General features: G+C 35.7%; 1 protein-coding gene across 1 annotated transcript; it reads left to right on the top strand.

Moving 5' to 3' along the window:
• The first annotated feature begins 580 nt into the window (after window positions 1-580).
• LOC130234183 (coiled-coil domain-containing protein 74B) lies at window positions 581-13768 on the top strand. Its single transcript, XM_056464466.1, has 8 exons — window positions 581-666; window positions 5055-5344; window positions 7607-7651; window positions 8167-8248; window positions 8327-8477; window positions 10699-10796; window positions 13129-13185; window positions 13311-13768. Exons 1-8 carry the CDS (start codon window positions 656-658, stop codon window positions 13450-13452), a joined length of 876 nt encoding a protein of 291 aa, XP_056320441.1. The 5' UTR covers window positions 581-655; the 3' UTR covers window positions 13453-13768.
• The last annotated feature ends 2384 nt before the right edge of the window (window positions 13769-16152 follow it).

Here is a 16152-nt window from a genome sequence, read left to right as displayed (position 1 = left end):
AATTGAATTCTGTTCGTTTTTTATTTTATAATTAGTGAAATTGTGTTTGGTGTGTTTTGATAGTAACAGTGTGAGGATGTTCAGATGAAAGAGTCTTAACACATTCGATCATGATTGTATCCACAATTGACTTGTCTGGCTTTTGCTCTGGTCTGATTATTTTTGATATAAAAGTCACTGCATGACATTTGATACTGCACTTGTGTTGCATAAATGGACTGTAATTGTTCTGATTTTCACACTTTTGCATAGTTTGGTTATTTTTTTTTTTGGAAATCTGGTGGTTTTGTGTACTAGATTATTCCCATTTCCTTTCTGTGTTACATTTGAGATACGTTTACTGATATAAAAAAAAATGAAATAAAAACTTTAAAAAAAGTTCGAACAACATGTGCGTGCATGTTTCCTCAATGCGTGTGCACGTCGAGATTGGGAACGCGCGGCTGCCATAGCAACGTTTGATTCATCCAGGAAGCGACACCGCGCGTCTCCTTTTCGTCGGCATTTCAGCCGAAATGAAGAATTCACCGACATAAATACCATTAATTTGAAGAAACTTTAGTTTTAATTGTGTTAAACATTTACTGAGGTGTAGTTCAACTGATGGAATGTTGTCACAAATTGATATGTGACGAAAGCTGTTGGCATATCGATTATGGAAATCAGGTATGTAAATGAGGTCAGGTATATTGGTTACGTTATGAAGCGACATTTTTCTAAAATGGCGGTAAGATTATATAATCTAAGTGAACTGACTTGTATACCATCCTTTTTGAGGTGAAATTTTTAAATAAATTGTCAGCATTATATTATTAATTATGGCCCACACTTAACATAAGTGACCTTTCATTGTATCTGGCTATGTGAGGTTATTAATCTGGCAAAAAAGTTCTAAGCTTAATATTTGTAAGTTTATCATAATGAGATCATTTCTTGTCCTACGGCTTAGTCTTTTTATTCATCAGGGGTCGCCACAGCGGAATGAACCACCAACTTATCCAGCATATGTTTTACACATCGGATGCCCTTCCAGCTGCAACCCAGTACTGGGAAACATCCATACACACTCCTTCACACACATACATTACGGCCAATTTAGTTTATTTAATTCACCTATAGCGCATGTGTTTGGACTGTGGGGGAAACCAGAGCACCTGGAGGAAACCCACACCAACATGGGGAGAACATGCAAACTCAGAAACGCCAACCGGAGCTCGAACTAGCGACCTTCTTGCTGTGAGGCAACAGTGCTACGACTGAGCCACCATGCCACAGGGTGATAATTGAATTTTTTTCAATAAATCTAGTTTTTCACAACTGAAATCTTCTGTGCTTAATGTAAAAACATGATTTCTGAAGACTACATTATTTTTTCAGTTCACATTTTTTGTAATTGTACTCTTCAATGCTCAACATAAAACATGATATCTCAAAAAATAAATAAATAAACAAATAAAATAAAAAAAGGGGGTAATCTGTTTTTGCAAATAAACTCTTCATATACGTCCTGCTGCTGCCATGTAACGGGAGTCTGGAGTTTTTGACCAGTCTGTATAGACTGAAATATTATTAAATATTTGTCTCTCGTTTACTATATTGTGCCACTTTGACATCTTTAGACAGACATCTTGCTCCATTAACTATACAGTTCACCTGCTGGCATCTAAAACAGCTAATAAAGTATTGTAGGAATTGCCACTATAGGACTTATTTGTATATTGCTTGTCTTAATTTTGTCTTATCGTCAGCTTGGAATTATAAGGTTCTATCTGCGTTCTGAATGATTTTGAGCTTCAAAGTTTTTGCATTCCATATAGCAAACAGTATGTGTGTAACATTTGTTTTTTTAAATAAAAAAGTCTTAACGTAAACAACTTAGAAAAAACATCCCAAAATGTAAATAAGTTGTTATTTAATAAGAAGATGTCAAGTAAATTTTGACAAAAATGTCAGAACCTTATAGTTCTAAGGTGACGTTATATCTACATCAGCAATCTATCCAAAACTACTGTTATTTGTGCAGTTTACGCATTCTCCCAATAGTTTTTCAGTTCTTTAACTGGAAGAGTCTCCGTTTACCCCCTTATTGAACACCAGTACACCATCTTAAGGTGTTATTTTTAATTTCTAAAGTTCCTCTGCATTTCCACATGCAGCATTGAGACTGATGATGTTCTGAAGCTCCACATCCTGTTCTTAAGGACTGATATTTGATTCCATCTTATTTTTAAGGAAAGATGCGGATGCTAATTTGAATACTGCCATTACATATTACTGGTCTTAGCATTGTGCTGTGTATACTATTTTCAATGATTGTGACTCTCTCAAATATACCCCTGTCATTTGTCAGTTATTTTCTATGTGTGAATAATTTCCATCCATATTCCAAGCATTGACCACCTTCTTAATCAATTTTCTGATCTCAAGCCTAGGCAAATAACTGAGAAAGCACCAATCTGAGGTTGCATTTCAAGATGTCATCATGTAGACTTGCAAAGTATTTTACAGTATTTTAAAAATACAAGACACTAAAGTATTTTGATACAAAATATTAACCCATTTTTTTTAAACCCTATCAAATACAATTGACAAAATACTATTTTGGATTTAAAATATGTATGTGAAAAACTTGTATCATCATAAATATTGCCCATCCCTAATTATGGCCTACAACTGTCATGAGTGACCTTTCATTGTATCTGGCTATGTGAGGTTATTAATCTGGCAAAATTGATACGGTCTAACTTCTCCAATTGTCTCAAAACCAGCTCAGTTCGGAGCTTAATATTTGTAGGTTTATCATTGTGAGATTATTCATTCATTCATTTTACTTCGGCTTAGTCTTTTTATTCATCAGGGGTCGCCACAGTGGAATGAACCACCAATTTATCCAGCATGTGTTTTACACCAGGAATCACCAAATTTGTTCCTGGAGGGCCGCTGTCCTGCAGATTTTAGCTCCAACCCTAATCAAACACACCTGAACAAGCTAATCAAGGTCTTACTAGGTATATTTGAAACACCCAGGCAGCTGTGTTGAGGCAAGTTGGAGCTTGGTAACCCCGTGTTTACACAGTGGATGCCTTTCCAGCTGCAACCCAGCATTGGGAAACATCCATTCACACTCATACAATATTCACATCATAAGAACGTGATCCTCTCGAAGGTTTATGAATTAGTTTATGAATAAACCACATATGTTGTTATCTCATGGCCTACATGTATGTTGCATCGTTTCACTCTCATTCATGAATTTGCTCACGTGGCGTCATAGGATAGCTTATTATCCATTAAATACACACTACAGAATCTTGCCGGAAGTAGTAGGTTATCTGGGTACTTCTTGCATACTGTTTTTCCAAAACTATGAATTCGGACTTACTAACTTGGCTCACATACTGTTCTTCGCGTACTATATAGTAGGGAAGTGTGCAATTTTGGACACAGCCAAAATGTAACCACAGTAATAGAACCACTAATCGATGTCTTAACCTTTAATATAAAATGTATAATAAGTTTACCTGCTAAACTGAATTATCAGTAGGCCCACACGGAAACTGCGCACGCAGAATTACGCAGATTTTTTTAGCCCATCATTAATTCTGTTTATTTACTTGTTATTTATTTACGTGTAAATGTGTGCAAATTCATGTTTATTCCGTTTTTCATTTCATTTTAGTAATGTTATTGACTAATATGAAAATATTCATTTGATTTATTTACAATACAGTCTGTACAGTAATATTTTCTGTCTTTTAGTAGAGATATTATATGAGAGACTTGCTTTGTTTACCAAATAAGTGGATCTAATTGGATTTGCATTGTAAACAGTAAATACAAGTAAAAAATTTATTACTTTTTATTTAATATATTAAGATTTTAGTTATGATACTTCCAAAATCATTCCGCATAAATCCACAGATTTAACAAAATTTTGTGCAGAAATAGCAAAAAATGTCCACAGATTCTGTCTGGCCCTAATTATCAGGGAGATGATAGTTTAAATATTTATTTAAAAAGTCGTTTTTGGACATTTTATTGTTAAAATTTAGCTTTTTTTCCTTATCGGATAAAACGTCTATCCTACACAGTAATGCAAATAATTTTTTTTTCTATTTTCATAAGCTTTTTTTTATGTGATATTTCAAAATGCACTGAAAAATCAGTGGATAGAAATAGGGCTGCACGATTCTGGCAAAAATGTGAATCACAATTATTTTTTGCTTAAAATCAAGATAGTGATTTCCTCACAATTGTGTAAATGTAAAATAAAGGTTAAGATGATTAGCCTATTATTATTTTTAATTCTCAAACATATGGTAAAACAACAATAATAATATTAGGCCTGTGTGTAGGTCTACTGTTGCTTAAAATGAACAATTTTGTATAGTCGTTATGGTGGACTTGAACAGATTTTCAATATGTCCTGTTTGTTAATTCACAGTCAAATGATGACATCAGAGTATAAATATTTATAATTATAAAGTCGATTTATTATGTTTAAGACATGTGCTTGTCATCTGTCATTAACAACATTATTAGACCATTTGTTTTCACTGGTAAAATTAGAATTTTGTCATTATTAGACTCCTTGCATTATATTCAACATTATATATAGGCTAGGGTTGTTATACTCACACAGTAAACATTTATTTTCATGCACAACACTTTATGTTCGCTATGAAAGAAAAAACATATCAAATGCTTGTCGTAAACATAACTCTAAAATGCCATATGAACGTTAAAATGTGCACACAGGTTTCACTTTCTTATGTTTCACATGTGACAGATGTTAAATTGGCACGTGTGTGACTTTGGGAAATCAAATATAATTGCTTGAAAACATGGACAGAGACATTTTTGAGTATTTTTATAGTTCTGTAAAATACAAGCTGACACAAAAAACCTAGAAAGGGTTTCGCTATTTTAGTGAAAAGTTTATTTATTTTTTATCATGGGAAGGTTGTCATTTGCATGGAATTGCTCTATTAGTTTTGCCCTCAACAGTAGTACGGGTTTACAGGTTAATCTTTCTTTAATATTCATCCAAACAGCATGATGTCCAGTAACCTGCCTCCCCTGAGAAACCTGCCCAACTGGTCCAGGGTTCGAGATCTGGACCGTGTCAGATACCCCAGACTGCTGACCAGTGACTACATGGTCAGATCTCCTCCTGTGGACATCAGGAGTGTGAAAGCAGCAGCAGCTGACCCCAGTACAGATGCACAGGAGGACACACGCGTTGCTTCTCTGCAGAAAGACATTGAGTTCCTCCAGCAGCAGCATAAAGACACGCTGGAAAGACTGCATGCAGAGATCGACAAGCTTAAGCGGCTTAATAAAGGTGCGTATTTACATCCTGCTTCAGCAAATTTCTTTCTGGTGTATATATATATATATATATATTATATTTCATGGTCTGAACAGTGCGTACATTTTATTGTATAGTAATTCAAGTACAAATGCAATCACAGCTAACCGTATGATTTTGTTAGCTCACACTGCTAGTTTTGTGGTGAATTCACCTGTGCATGTCATTCAGAAAAAAAGTTTGCCCCTGTAATCTAAAAGTATAATCAGAAAATGCACTTTTTGTTTGTTTTCAGTTGAATTCTCTGATTAGGTCAGTCTGAGGTATTGGGCGTGGTTAAGTATGTTAACCACGCCCCTTCAACTGTTAGTTTTGACAACAAACAGTAATGGTGAGCAGGAGGAATCTGTTAGGTTCGAATAACTGTCCTCAAACCCTTTTCCCCATCTTTCTAAATGAAACTTTACTACATCCAATCAGCTCATCCAATCAGTAGAAAAAACAAACCACGCCCACTGTTTTATCATGTAATATTCTGGGGTCTGTTCTTCATACGTGGATTACTCAGTTAGCTGGATTTTATTCAAAACTCATCCGAGAGTTGTTGTCATGGCAACAGTTATGGTAGCTCAAACCTGCTCGGCAGCAGGCTTATTTCATATAAACAGGATTATATCGGGTCAGTTTAAGCAAAAATAATACTGAAAGTATGTACCGAATGCTGATATCTTCTTACAGTAGTGGTTATGTACACTTGGGAAAATAGTAAATATATTTTTTAACTCTTTTAACTATATATATATATTTTAGGGATGCACCGATACCACTTTTTTACAAACCAATACGAGTACGAGTATTTTAATTTGTGTACCTGCTGATACCGAGTACCGATACTGATACTTCATAGATTTGGTTTCAATAAAGTTTATTTGTTCGTTTTTTTGATTTTTGTTTTGCCTGCAGCAAGAAAGAACACAAAAATCTTTAACAGAGGGATGTTCCAAGCCAAAAATATACACATATTGTTGATAACACTACATTTTTATTAAGAAAATGAACCGCCATAGTAGAATGAACCGCTACTTTATTCAGCATATGTTTTACACAGCAGATGCCCTTCCAGGACTGGGAAACACCCACACTCTCGCCTTCACATACACACACGCACACACTCATACACTATGACCAATTTAGCTCATTTAATTCACCTATAGCACGTCTTTGGACTTTGGGGAAAACCAAAGCACCTGCAGGGAGAACATACAGAAATGCCAACACAGAAATGTCAACTGACCCAGCCAGGACTTGAACCAGTGAACTTCTTGCTGTGAAGCGACAGTGCTAACCACTGAGCCACCGTGTTGCCCTCAAAAGCATGTTTATATATATATATTTGGTCGACATTGGATGTGTTCTGTTTAATGGAAAACTAAAGTGAAATATATAAACACCTAATAGAAATGTGTTCACAGAATAACATCTAAACTAAAACTAACAATAACATTAATTAAACAAACAAAACTGACATTTATAGTAAATGTAAAAATAGTATTGAAATGAAAACTCATTTAAAACTGCAAAACTATAATAACCTTAATTCCAATGAAGAAAAAAAGGGGCATCTAAAATGACTGAAATACACAGCAGAGAGTAAAATAAAACACAGTTTGTGTCAATTTTCAATTGAAACACATTACATCATTAAAAAAACTGTTTCTTTTTTTTACATAAGTGCTAAACCACCAGGTATAAAACTGCCAGATACACCTGGTGAAACTTATCAGACACAAAGTATTCTAGTGGTTAGTGGTTGGTTTTCTCATAGCAGCTGAAATAGTGAGTTTGCTGAGGCCAGAATACAAATAACTACTGATAAAGAGCGTAAGACAAAGTTTGAAGCATGTGAAAGCTGCTGATGATGTCACTTCCTCCAACATGATGTCAGAACGGTCTTTTAAAGGGGAAGTTTGAGTTGAAACAAAAGTGAATAACAAAAATTAATATACATATAATACCGACTTGGCTTTTTCATTTCAATATAATTGGAGTGAGATATTAATATGTAATAATGGAAGTTTGTTTTAAAAGAACATTTGTATTATGGGTATATTTAAAAGTGTTTTAATTACATTAGATGCAAAATGTAGATGAGTTATAAATATCAATGAATTCAGTTAATTTCATGGACACAAATGAGGCACAAGTTTGCTAAAAGCGCTAATTTTTATGAAAATCTATGTTGTTTGAGCTTGTTTACCATTGGTTAGAGTTGCATTTTTAGTTCTTCTTTTCCAGAATTGCAGTATCAGTTGGTTATGAAACACGAGCATTCTCCAAAAGGTAAGATGTGCTTTTTAAAGCCTAATTTTTTTTAATAATTACACTGCAAACAAATGTGTGTAGTCCATTGTGTAGATATTTTTTTTAAATATCATTATTAAAGTAGTATATATAGATATTATTAAATGTTATTTTCATTGTTGAAGTTGAAAACAGTGATTTTGACACCTAAAAAAGGTTGAATAATATGAAAAAATTTTTATATAAAGGTAGTAAATTTTTTAAAGTAGGTTTTATTGTTAGTTTAACAAAGAAAGAGAAATTGTAACAAAATTATATATATTTTTGGACCCATATATTGCCTAAGGGGGCTAATAATACTGACCTTAAAATGTTTTTTAAAAATATTAAAAACTGCTTTTATTCTAGCCAAAATAAAACAAATAAGACTTTCTCCAGATGAAAAAATATTATAGGAAATACTGTGAAAAATTCCTTGCTCTAATTTGAGAAAAAAAAACAATTCACAGGAGGGCGAATAATTTTGACTTTAATTGTATATATAATCCCCACAGGCTTCATAAGGACCAACAGTGATTCCTCAACATCCAGCAGAGGCGGATCAGCCGAGAGAGTTTCACAATGCAGATTCATCAGGTGCCAAATCTCTAACCCTTTACCCACTGCAGCATATCTGATGATCTGACCTCATTTAACCAAATAAACCCACCTCAGTACAGCGGAGTCAGGACAGGGCGCCGTCACATCCCTCTTGCCGCTACAGATCTCCTGCAGTTCGTCCCAAAATCCCCGAAATCCGACGCTGAAGGAGTGTGAGCTGATCATCCGACAGCTCTATCAGGCCAACAGCTCACAGCATCAGGAGGTCAGAAGAGCTTCATCCAGGGTTCCCACACTTCTTGAAAGTACTTGAATTTCAGACGTATGGATTCAAGGTCTGTAAAGTACAAAGGTCCTTGAATGTCTTGAATTAAATTTGAAATGAAATTTGGTTATGAAAAAAAGAGAAATGTTTAATTTAAAAATATTAAAATTAAATCTTGTACAAGAACTATGACAAATAATGCACATTTATCAATGTTCCAGTAGGGTTACACAGTTTACCAGTACTTCGGTAGCACCGCAATGCTATGGCTCCAAAATACTGGCGGTGCCACTGTAATTTGTAAACGGTAGTATCATTAATAACGGTTCTACAATAGTTCAGGTGAGTTAATGATTAATGAGCCATTAAATAAATGAAATAAGCTATGGCCAAAAACACTGATATCTTCACTCCTTTCCTATTTAACGTTAGTAGCCTATGATGCCGTTGACTATAATGGAAAGATGGAGCCTAAGTGAGTGAATGGATTGATCAGCATGATGGCAAAATTTATGCCAAAACGAACCGAGCGCACTAGTGATGGTAATGTGAACGGTGATCTGCAAGAGGATTATTGCTCACTGAACTGAATCTAGATGCTATGAAACTGGAGCCCACGAGCTTGTTGTAAACCATCATGCGTGCACATCTCCTGTGGGCCCGATAGATGGTCTCGCGGGTTATTTCTCAAAGCACACATGCGCGATCGTTTTTCTTTCTTTCAAGGCTGATTCTTTACTGACTCTTCTCTTTCCACGCACAAAAACTTTCTATTTCTATGCAATCCAGTTGAGCCATGGCTGCAACCAGTGGTCAGTGAGATTAGTCAAGCACATGTGGGGCGGAGTTGAAAACAGAACCGTAGATTCAGACGGGTCGTCGTTTTAGTCATGACAGATCATATGGTGTGGTCAATGATTTATTATTATTACTTTTTATTATTGCAGTAACAACAACAACATCGTTCACAGTGTATACAAAAGAGAAAACACAATACGAACAGAAATGGAAATATACATATACAAAATATCTGTACGAATGATTTTCAATAACAATGGAATTATGAATTAAATTTATGTATTATAATAACATATACATAGTATTTCTGAGAATTTGCTTTATTTCATAGATTTATAAATTAATACAGTATCGTGATACTACTTGGTATCGTGATACTTCAGCTGGTATAGTATCGTGGCCTAAATTTATGGTATCATGACAACCCTATGTTCCAGAAACCTTGTCTGAATATTATCAATATATTACAATGTATGAATCCAACAAATTTTGATCAAAGTTCTTTAAACAGTCAAATTTTTTGAAAATGACACGTTCAAGCCATCATCATCACTCTGATATGCATTCATTTTCCTTTAGCTTAGTCTCTGATTTATCAGGGGTCACCACAGCGGAATGAACCACCAACTATTCCGGCATATGTTTTATGGGAAACACCCATACATTCTTACATTCACACATACACTACAGCCAATTTTGTTTACCCAATTCACCTATTGACCTTCCGATTCTTCGATGCGGAAGTGTGCGCCTTTTTGCGATTGTTTTAGAACTTCCGATTCAGTTGCCTATGGGAGAAATGACTAGGAATAATAAACGGCAAAAAACGGTCAAACTACTTACTCTACAAACAAGTGTTTGCATTACAATACAGACAAAGTAGAATAATATAATAAGAAAATATCATTTTGCAACACCAAGCAGCTAAACGAGCTGTTTTTAACATTTAAAAATGAATGGAAGTGAATGAGACCGGAAGTTTCAAGCCAAAATGATTGAAATGGCTGCGCCCACTCGTACACGGAGAATAAGGTATGTGTTTGGACTGTTGGGGAAACCGGAGGAAACCCACGCCAACACAGGGAGAACATGCAAACTCCACATTGAAACACCAACTGGCCCAGCCGGGACTTGAACCAGCAACCTTCTTGCTGTGAGGCAACAGTGATAACCACTGAGCCACTGTGTGACCCCTATCACTCTGCTATTTTCTTGTTAATATTAAGTGTAAGTGAAATGTAAAGTACAGTAAGGGTCTACATATGCTGTGGGTGTGAATCACATAGGTGTTTGATTTGAAAATAATGGTGCTTTAAAAAGTCCTTGAATCTGCTGTTCATGGAAGAGTGGGAACCCTGTTCATTATGCATTTTCATCATTCATGCTGTATATTCATACCTGAATCTCATGTTTACTTTCTCAGCTGCTGCGTGTCAAGAAGCTCCTAAGCAACATTGCTTCTACAAATAAAGCATCGGCTGAAGTCTCTCTCACACGAGCCTGCCGATGTGACAATAACAGGTGCATATGCTAAAAGTTATATATAATAAAATTATATACAGTTAAAGTCAAAATTATTAGTGAATGAAATCCTGTGAATGTTGTTTTCTTTTTCAAATATTTTCCAAATTATGTTGAACAGAGAAAGGAAATTTTCACAGTATTCCATATAATATTAAAATAAAACATTTTGAGGTCAATATTATTAGCCCCCTTAAGCTATATATTTTTTTCCCGATCGTCTACAGAACAAACCTGTTATACAATGACTTTCCTAATGATCCTAACCTGCCTAATTAACCTAGTTAAGCCTTTAAATGTCACTTTAAGCTGAATACTAGTATCTTGTAAAATATTATTTACTGTCATCATGACAAAGATAAAATAAATTAGTTATTAGAAATGAGTTATTAAACTATTATGTTCAGAAATGTGTTGAAAAACTCTTTCAGTTTAACAGAAATTAACCAAAAATATACAGGAGGGCTAATAATTCTGACTTCAGCGATATATATAGATATATATCTTATATATATATATATATATATATATATATATGAAGATTTCAGATGCAAAACCCTCTAAATCCATCGGACCTCTTTTCTTATAAATGAGCATTTTCTATCAGGCTCCAATGATTAGGTTCAGAAGTTTCATTTGATATGTAATGATAAGGTTATTAGCTAGTTAATAAAATAAACTTTTTCAAAAATGTCACTTCAGACAATTCTTTCGTTTTTAACAAGGTGGATTTTCTTTTGCGTCAAAACCAGCTAAATCCACTTGTGCTTTTCTTGCAAAAACCTCTAAATCCACATACTGGGACAAGACTGTGTAATTAAATGAAAAATCACTAAAGATGCTAAAAGTTATATATAGTTGTATAGTTTTATACATTATATGTATCTTTTATAAAATAGCTTACATTAGCAAATAAAACAAGGTAGGCCTACTGGACAAAATAGGATGCCTCTCAGACACCTTTATAAGCTGTCATTTGTTCCTGTCACTTTGCTTCTAAAACATCCTCTGGTGTGACTTGGCACTGTGTGCGGGATGGGAAGGCTACCTCATATGATTGTCATGCACTGCACATGAGTCCAGTATCCAGGGTTAGCTCTGTGTGTGTCTGTGAGTATCTTAAATAGTCAGTGGCTGTTTCTCAATATCCGTTCTTAAGCGATCTTGCGTTCTTGTGTTCTCATGTAACGTCATCCGCCAATGTTCAATTCCAAAGTTCAAGAACGGAGGATGCGTGAAAGAACCCGGATGAGTTATAGATAGAGGATGCATTGAATGAGTACTCGCTCTAGAAGTCTCAGAAGTCATTGCGGCTGAATAAAGGAGGCTGTAAATGCAGCACTTTATTTATTATTAAAGTTGAGAGATATAACTTATTTATCTCAGGAGTTTCCCTGAATAGACAGTGGAAGTAAACTAATAAAGGCATAAACACATAAGAGTGTTTATTTGCTGAAATTTGTATTAAATTTGTATTAAATCTGTTTTATTTGTATTGTGCAAAGTATATTTGTAAGGGTTTTGTGCATGTTATATATATTGAAAAGGGGGACAGCAATAAATCGTATGAATACTGTAATGTTTGAATAATTTTCTGTTAAAATGCGTGAAGGTCATGTGACCATCAGGAAGAACGCAGCATTTAATTTATGATGGAATGCGTTCTGTGTTCTTGCCGGTCTCCCGAGTTTGTTCTTTGAGGTAACCTGGCAAGAATGCTCTCCACGAGAACACGAGTCCATTCTCTGCATCATTGGAATTGAGAAACAGCTAATTTAATGTGGAATAGATGAACGCTGATGTGCAACAGCTGGGGAAAGAGTAATAAGTGCAAAGAATTATGGGGATTGGAGTCCGTGTGACTGGCAGTGGTAATGCATGGAGTGCCCTCTATCCTAATAAATGCCAAAAAAAAAAAATCATTGTCCAAAAAATGTTACTTTGGTAACATTATAAAGTAACAATTCACACCATTTACTACTGGCTGCCTATTATTAAGATATGAACTGTTTAGTAGCACTTATAAAGTATGCTCTTATTTTACATCCCTAATCCTACCTAATCTCACCTACTTCTTTATTAACTATTATAAGCAGCTAAGTAGTAATATATTGAGTTAAAAGTCTCAGTTAATGGTTTGTTAGTAGCGTGAATTGAGCATTAAAATATAGGGTGACCGTAACGTTTATGCATTGCAAAATATTTAGTATAGAACAATTTCTTTTTGTGAAGCTGGATATTAGTTTGAGCTGATTTATCACATTTCTGTTTGGCTATTGTGAAAGCCTCTGTAAAATCATTTTCATATTTAAACATTCTGATTTTATTTTAGGGCTGAAGTTTTCAAACATTTTCCAAAACTACCTCTCAAACCACTGCCAACGAAACAGTAGGTTGATTTTACTGCTTCTATCAATCAATAGGAATAAAACATCTTCCACTGTGTGTCAATCGATTTATAGTTTTGTTTATTAGTGTATGTTTATATTACAATAGTTATGTATTTATCCCCAGGCTCCCAAGTCAAGCCGGTAAAGGAGAAACTGTGATTCTTCCAGCCATCAAACGCAATTTAAGCAGCAGCACGATGTCCGAGCGTCAGAGGAGAGCGCAAGACGGACACAGAATGAGACTCCGGAGAACCGTCAACTCCTAAAACTGATCATAATACACTGGAACGTGAGAAGACTTTCCATCATGCTGGCTTGTTTTTACCTCATGGACATGCATAAACATACTCACTTTTACATCAGTCTGTCTATTAAGGAAACACATGTAGTTTCTACTCTAAGCCAAATATCAAATTCCCCCACTTTCACTGACTAAAAAGCTGAATTTTCATGACCCAAAATGAATAGAACTTTAATATTTCAGATTATTAAACAAATTTAAATATGTCAAAGATTACACAAGTAAATATGTCATGCAGTTTTTAAATTAAGGTATTTAATATTAAGGGAAAACAACATCCAAAGCCTGAACTTTTCTCTATGTGAAAAAGTGTTAGCCCCTTATAGCTAATAACTCGTTTGGCCACCCTTAGTAGCAACAACTGCAATCAAGTGTTTTCGATATCTTGTAATGAGTCTGTTGCAGCGCTGTGGAGGAATTTTGGCCCACTCATCTTTGCAGAATTGTTGTAATTCTGTGACATTTTCAAGCATAAACTGCCTTTTCAAAGTCATGCCACGTTATCTCAATGGGATTTAGGTCAGGACTTCGACTAGGCCACTTCAGAGTCTTTATTTAGCTTTTCTTCAGTAGTGTACTTGCTGGTGTGCTTTGGATCCTGCTGCTGAACCCAATGTCACTTCAGCTTCAGGTCACTAACAGATGGCTGGACATTCTCCTTCAGAATATTTTGGTACACAGCAGAACTCATGGTTTTTATTTATCACAGCAAATCTTCCCGGTCCTGAAGCAGAAAACAGCCCTAGACCATCACACTACCACCACCACATTTTACTCTTATTATGATGGTCTTTTTCTGAAATGCGTTGTTACTGTCACACCACACATAATGGGACACACACCTTCCAAAAGTTCAACTTTTATCTTGTCAGTACTCGTCAGCGTATTTTCCCAAAAGTCAAGATGTTTTCTGGCAAAACTGAGATGAGCCTTTATGTTCAGCATTGGTTTTCGCCATGGAACATTTTTGCCCAGTCTCTATCTTATGGTGGAGTCATGAACACTCACCTTAACTGATTCAAGTAATGCCTAGAGTTCTTTAGATGTTGTTTAGGGTCTTTTGTGACCTCTTGTTGATGAGTTTTCGCTCTGCTCTTGGGGTAATTTTGGTCAGCGGGTCACTCTTGGGAAGATTCTCTAAGGCCCCGTTTACTCTATCAGGTCTTGATGCCCAATTCTGATTTGTTGCCTACATCAGATTTTTTTGTCTGTCCGTTTACACGTTCTTTTAATTATGACCCATATCCGATTCATGTGTTTATACTTGCCATAAAATGTCTGACTTCGCGCATGCGTAAAGGCGGGTTCTAGCATCTGCGCCACACTAGCCATGACGGAAGAAATTGTCTTGGTTTAAGCTCTGCGAAATATGCAAAGATCGCCCAACTTTAAAATGATTTTAAGGTGGAGGACGAGGGAAAGGGCCGTCATCGCAGCTTGCGCCTATGGTTTATATATGGTGTCGTCAACCATTCACCCACTGGCCAAGAAGGTAGGTAACTTCAGCCGCTGACCACTGACCACTTTCCTCCTCCATGTTTCCTCTGTTGTTGTTGTTGTTTACCTCGTCAGCATCTCCACACACGTTATTAAACCGCAGAGAAGTACCACATTGTTACAAGTTTTATGACGTACAAAATGGAACGCCTCAATAAATCCAATCTGCCTGTTTACATGATAGTCACATTGTTACGTATCTGATTTATATCTAATTTATTTCCACATATGAAGGAGGCCTGAAACCGATCTCCGAATATACGAATGCATGCGTTTTTTTTGTTTACACAGTCATAGAACAGATCTGATTTGTGTCACATATGAGCAAAAAATCGGAATTGGGTCACATTTAACTGGCAGTGTAAACAGGGCCTATTCCATGTTTTTGCCGTTTGTAGATAATGGCTCTCACTGTGCTTCGCGGCAGTCCCAAAGCTTTAGAAATTACTTCATAACCTTTTCCAGACTGGCAGATCTCAATGCTTTTTCAAATTTCTTCAGATATCGGTACGATGCCTAACTCTTGAGGATCTTTTGGTCTACTTCACCTTGTCAGGCATGTCCTATTTAAGAGTTCTTGATTGTGAACAGTTGTGGCAGAATGCAGGATTGGATGTGGCTAGAGAAATTGAACTCAGGTATTAGGTTTAGGGGGCAAACACTTTTTCACACAGGGCTATGTAGTTTTGAATTTTGTTTTCATTCATTCATTCATTCATTTATTCACTTTCTTTTCAGCTTAGTCCCCTTATTAATCTGTGGTCACCATAGCGGAATGAACCACCAACTTATCCAGCATATGTTTTACGCAGCAGGTGCCCTTCTATCTGCAACCCATCACTGGGAAACACCCATACAAACTCATTCACACACATACACTATGGACAATTTAGTTTACCCAATTCACCTGTACCACATGTCTTTGGACTTGTAGGGGAAACCGGAGCACCTGGTAGAAACTGGTAGAGAACATGCAAACTCCACACAGAAATGCCAACTGACCCAGCCGAGGCTCGAACCATTGACCTTCTTGCTGTGAGGCAATCGTGCTACCCACTGCACCACCGTGATGCCGGATTTAGTTTTCCCTTAATAATAAAAACCTTTGTTTAAAAGCAATGATGTATTTACTTGTGTTATCTTTCACTAATATTTAAATTTGTTTGAG

The sequence above is a fragment of the Danio aesculapii genome, chromosome 8, assembly GCF_903798145.1.
Source record: "Danio aesculapii chromosome 8, fDanAes4.1, whole genome shotgun sequence".
In the NCBI taxonomy this organism is placed as follows: domain Eukaryota; kingdom Metazoa; phylum Chordata; class Actinopteri; order Cypriniformes; family Danionidae; genus Danio; species Danio aesculapii.
Note: the sequence above shows the minus strand (reverse complement) of the source record. Positions and strands in the feature narration are given on the sequence as shown.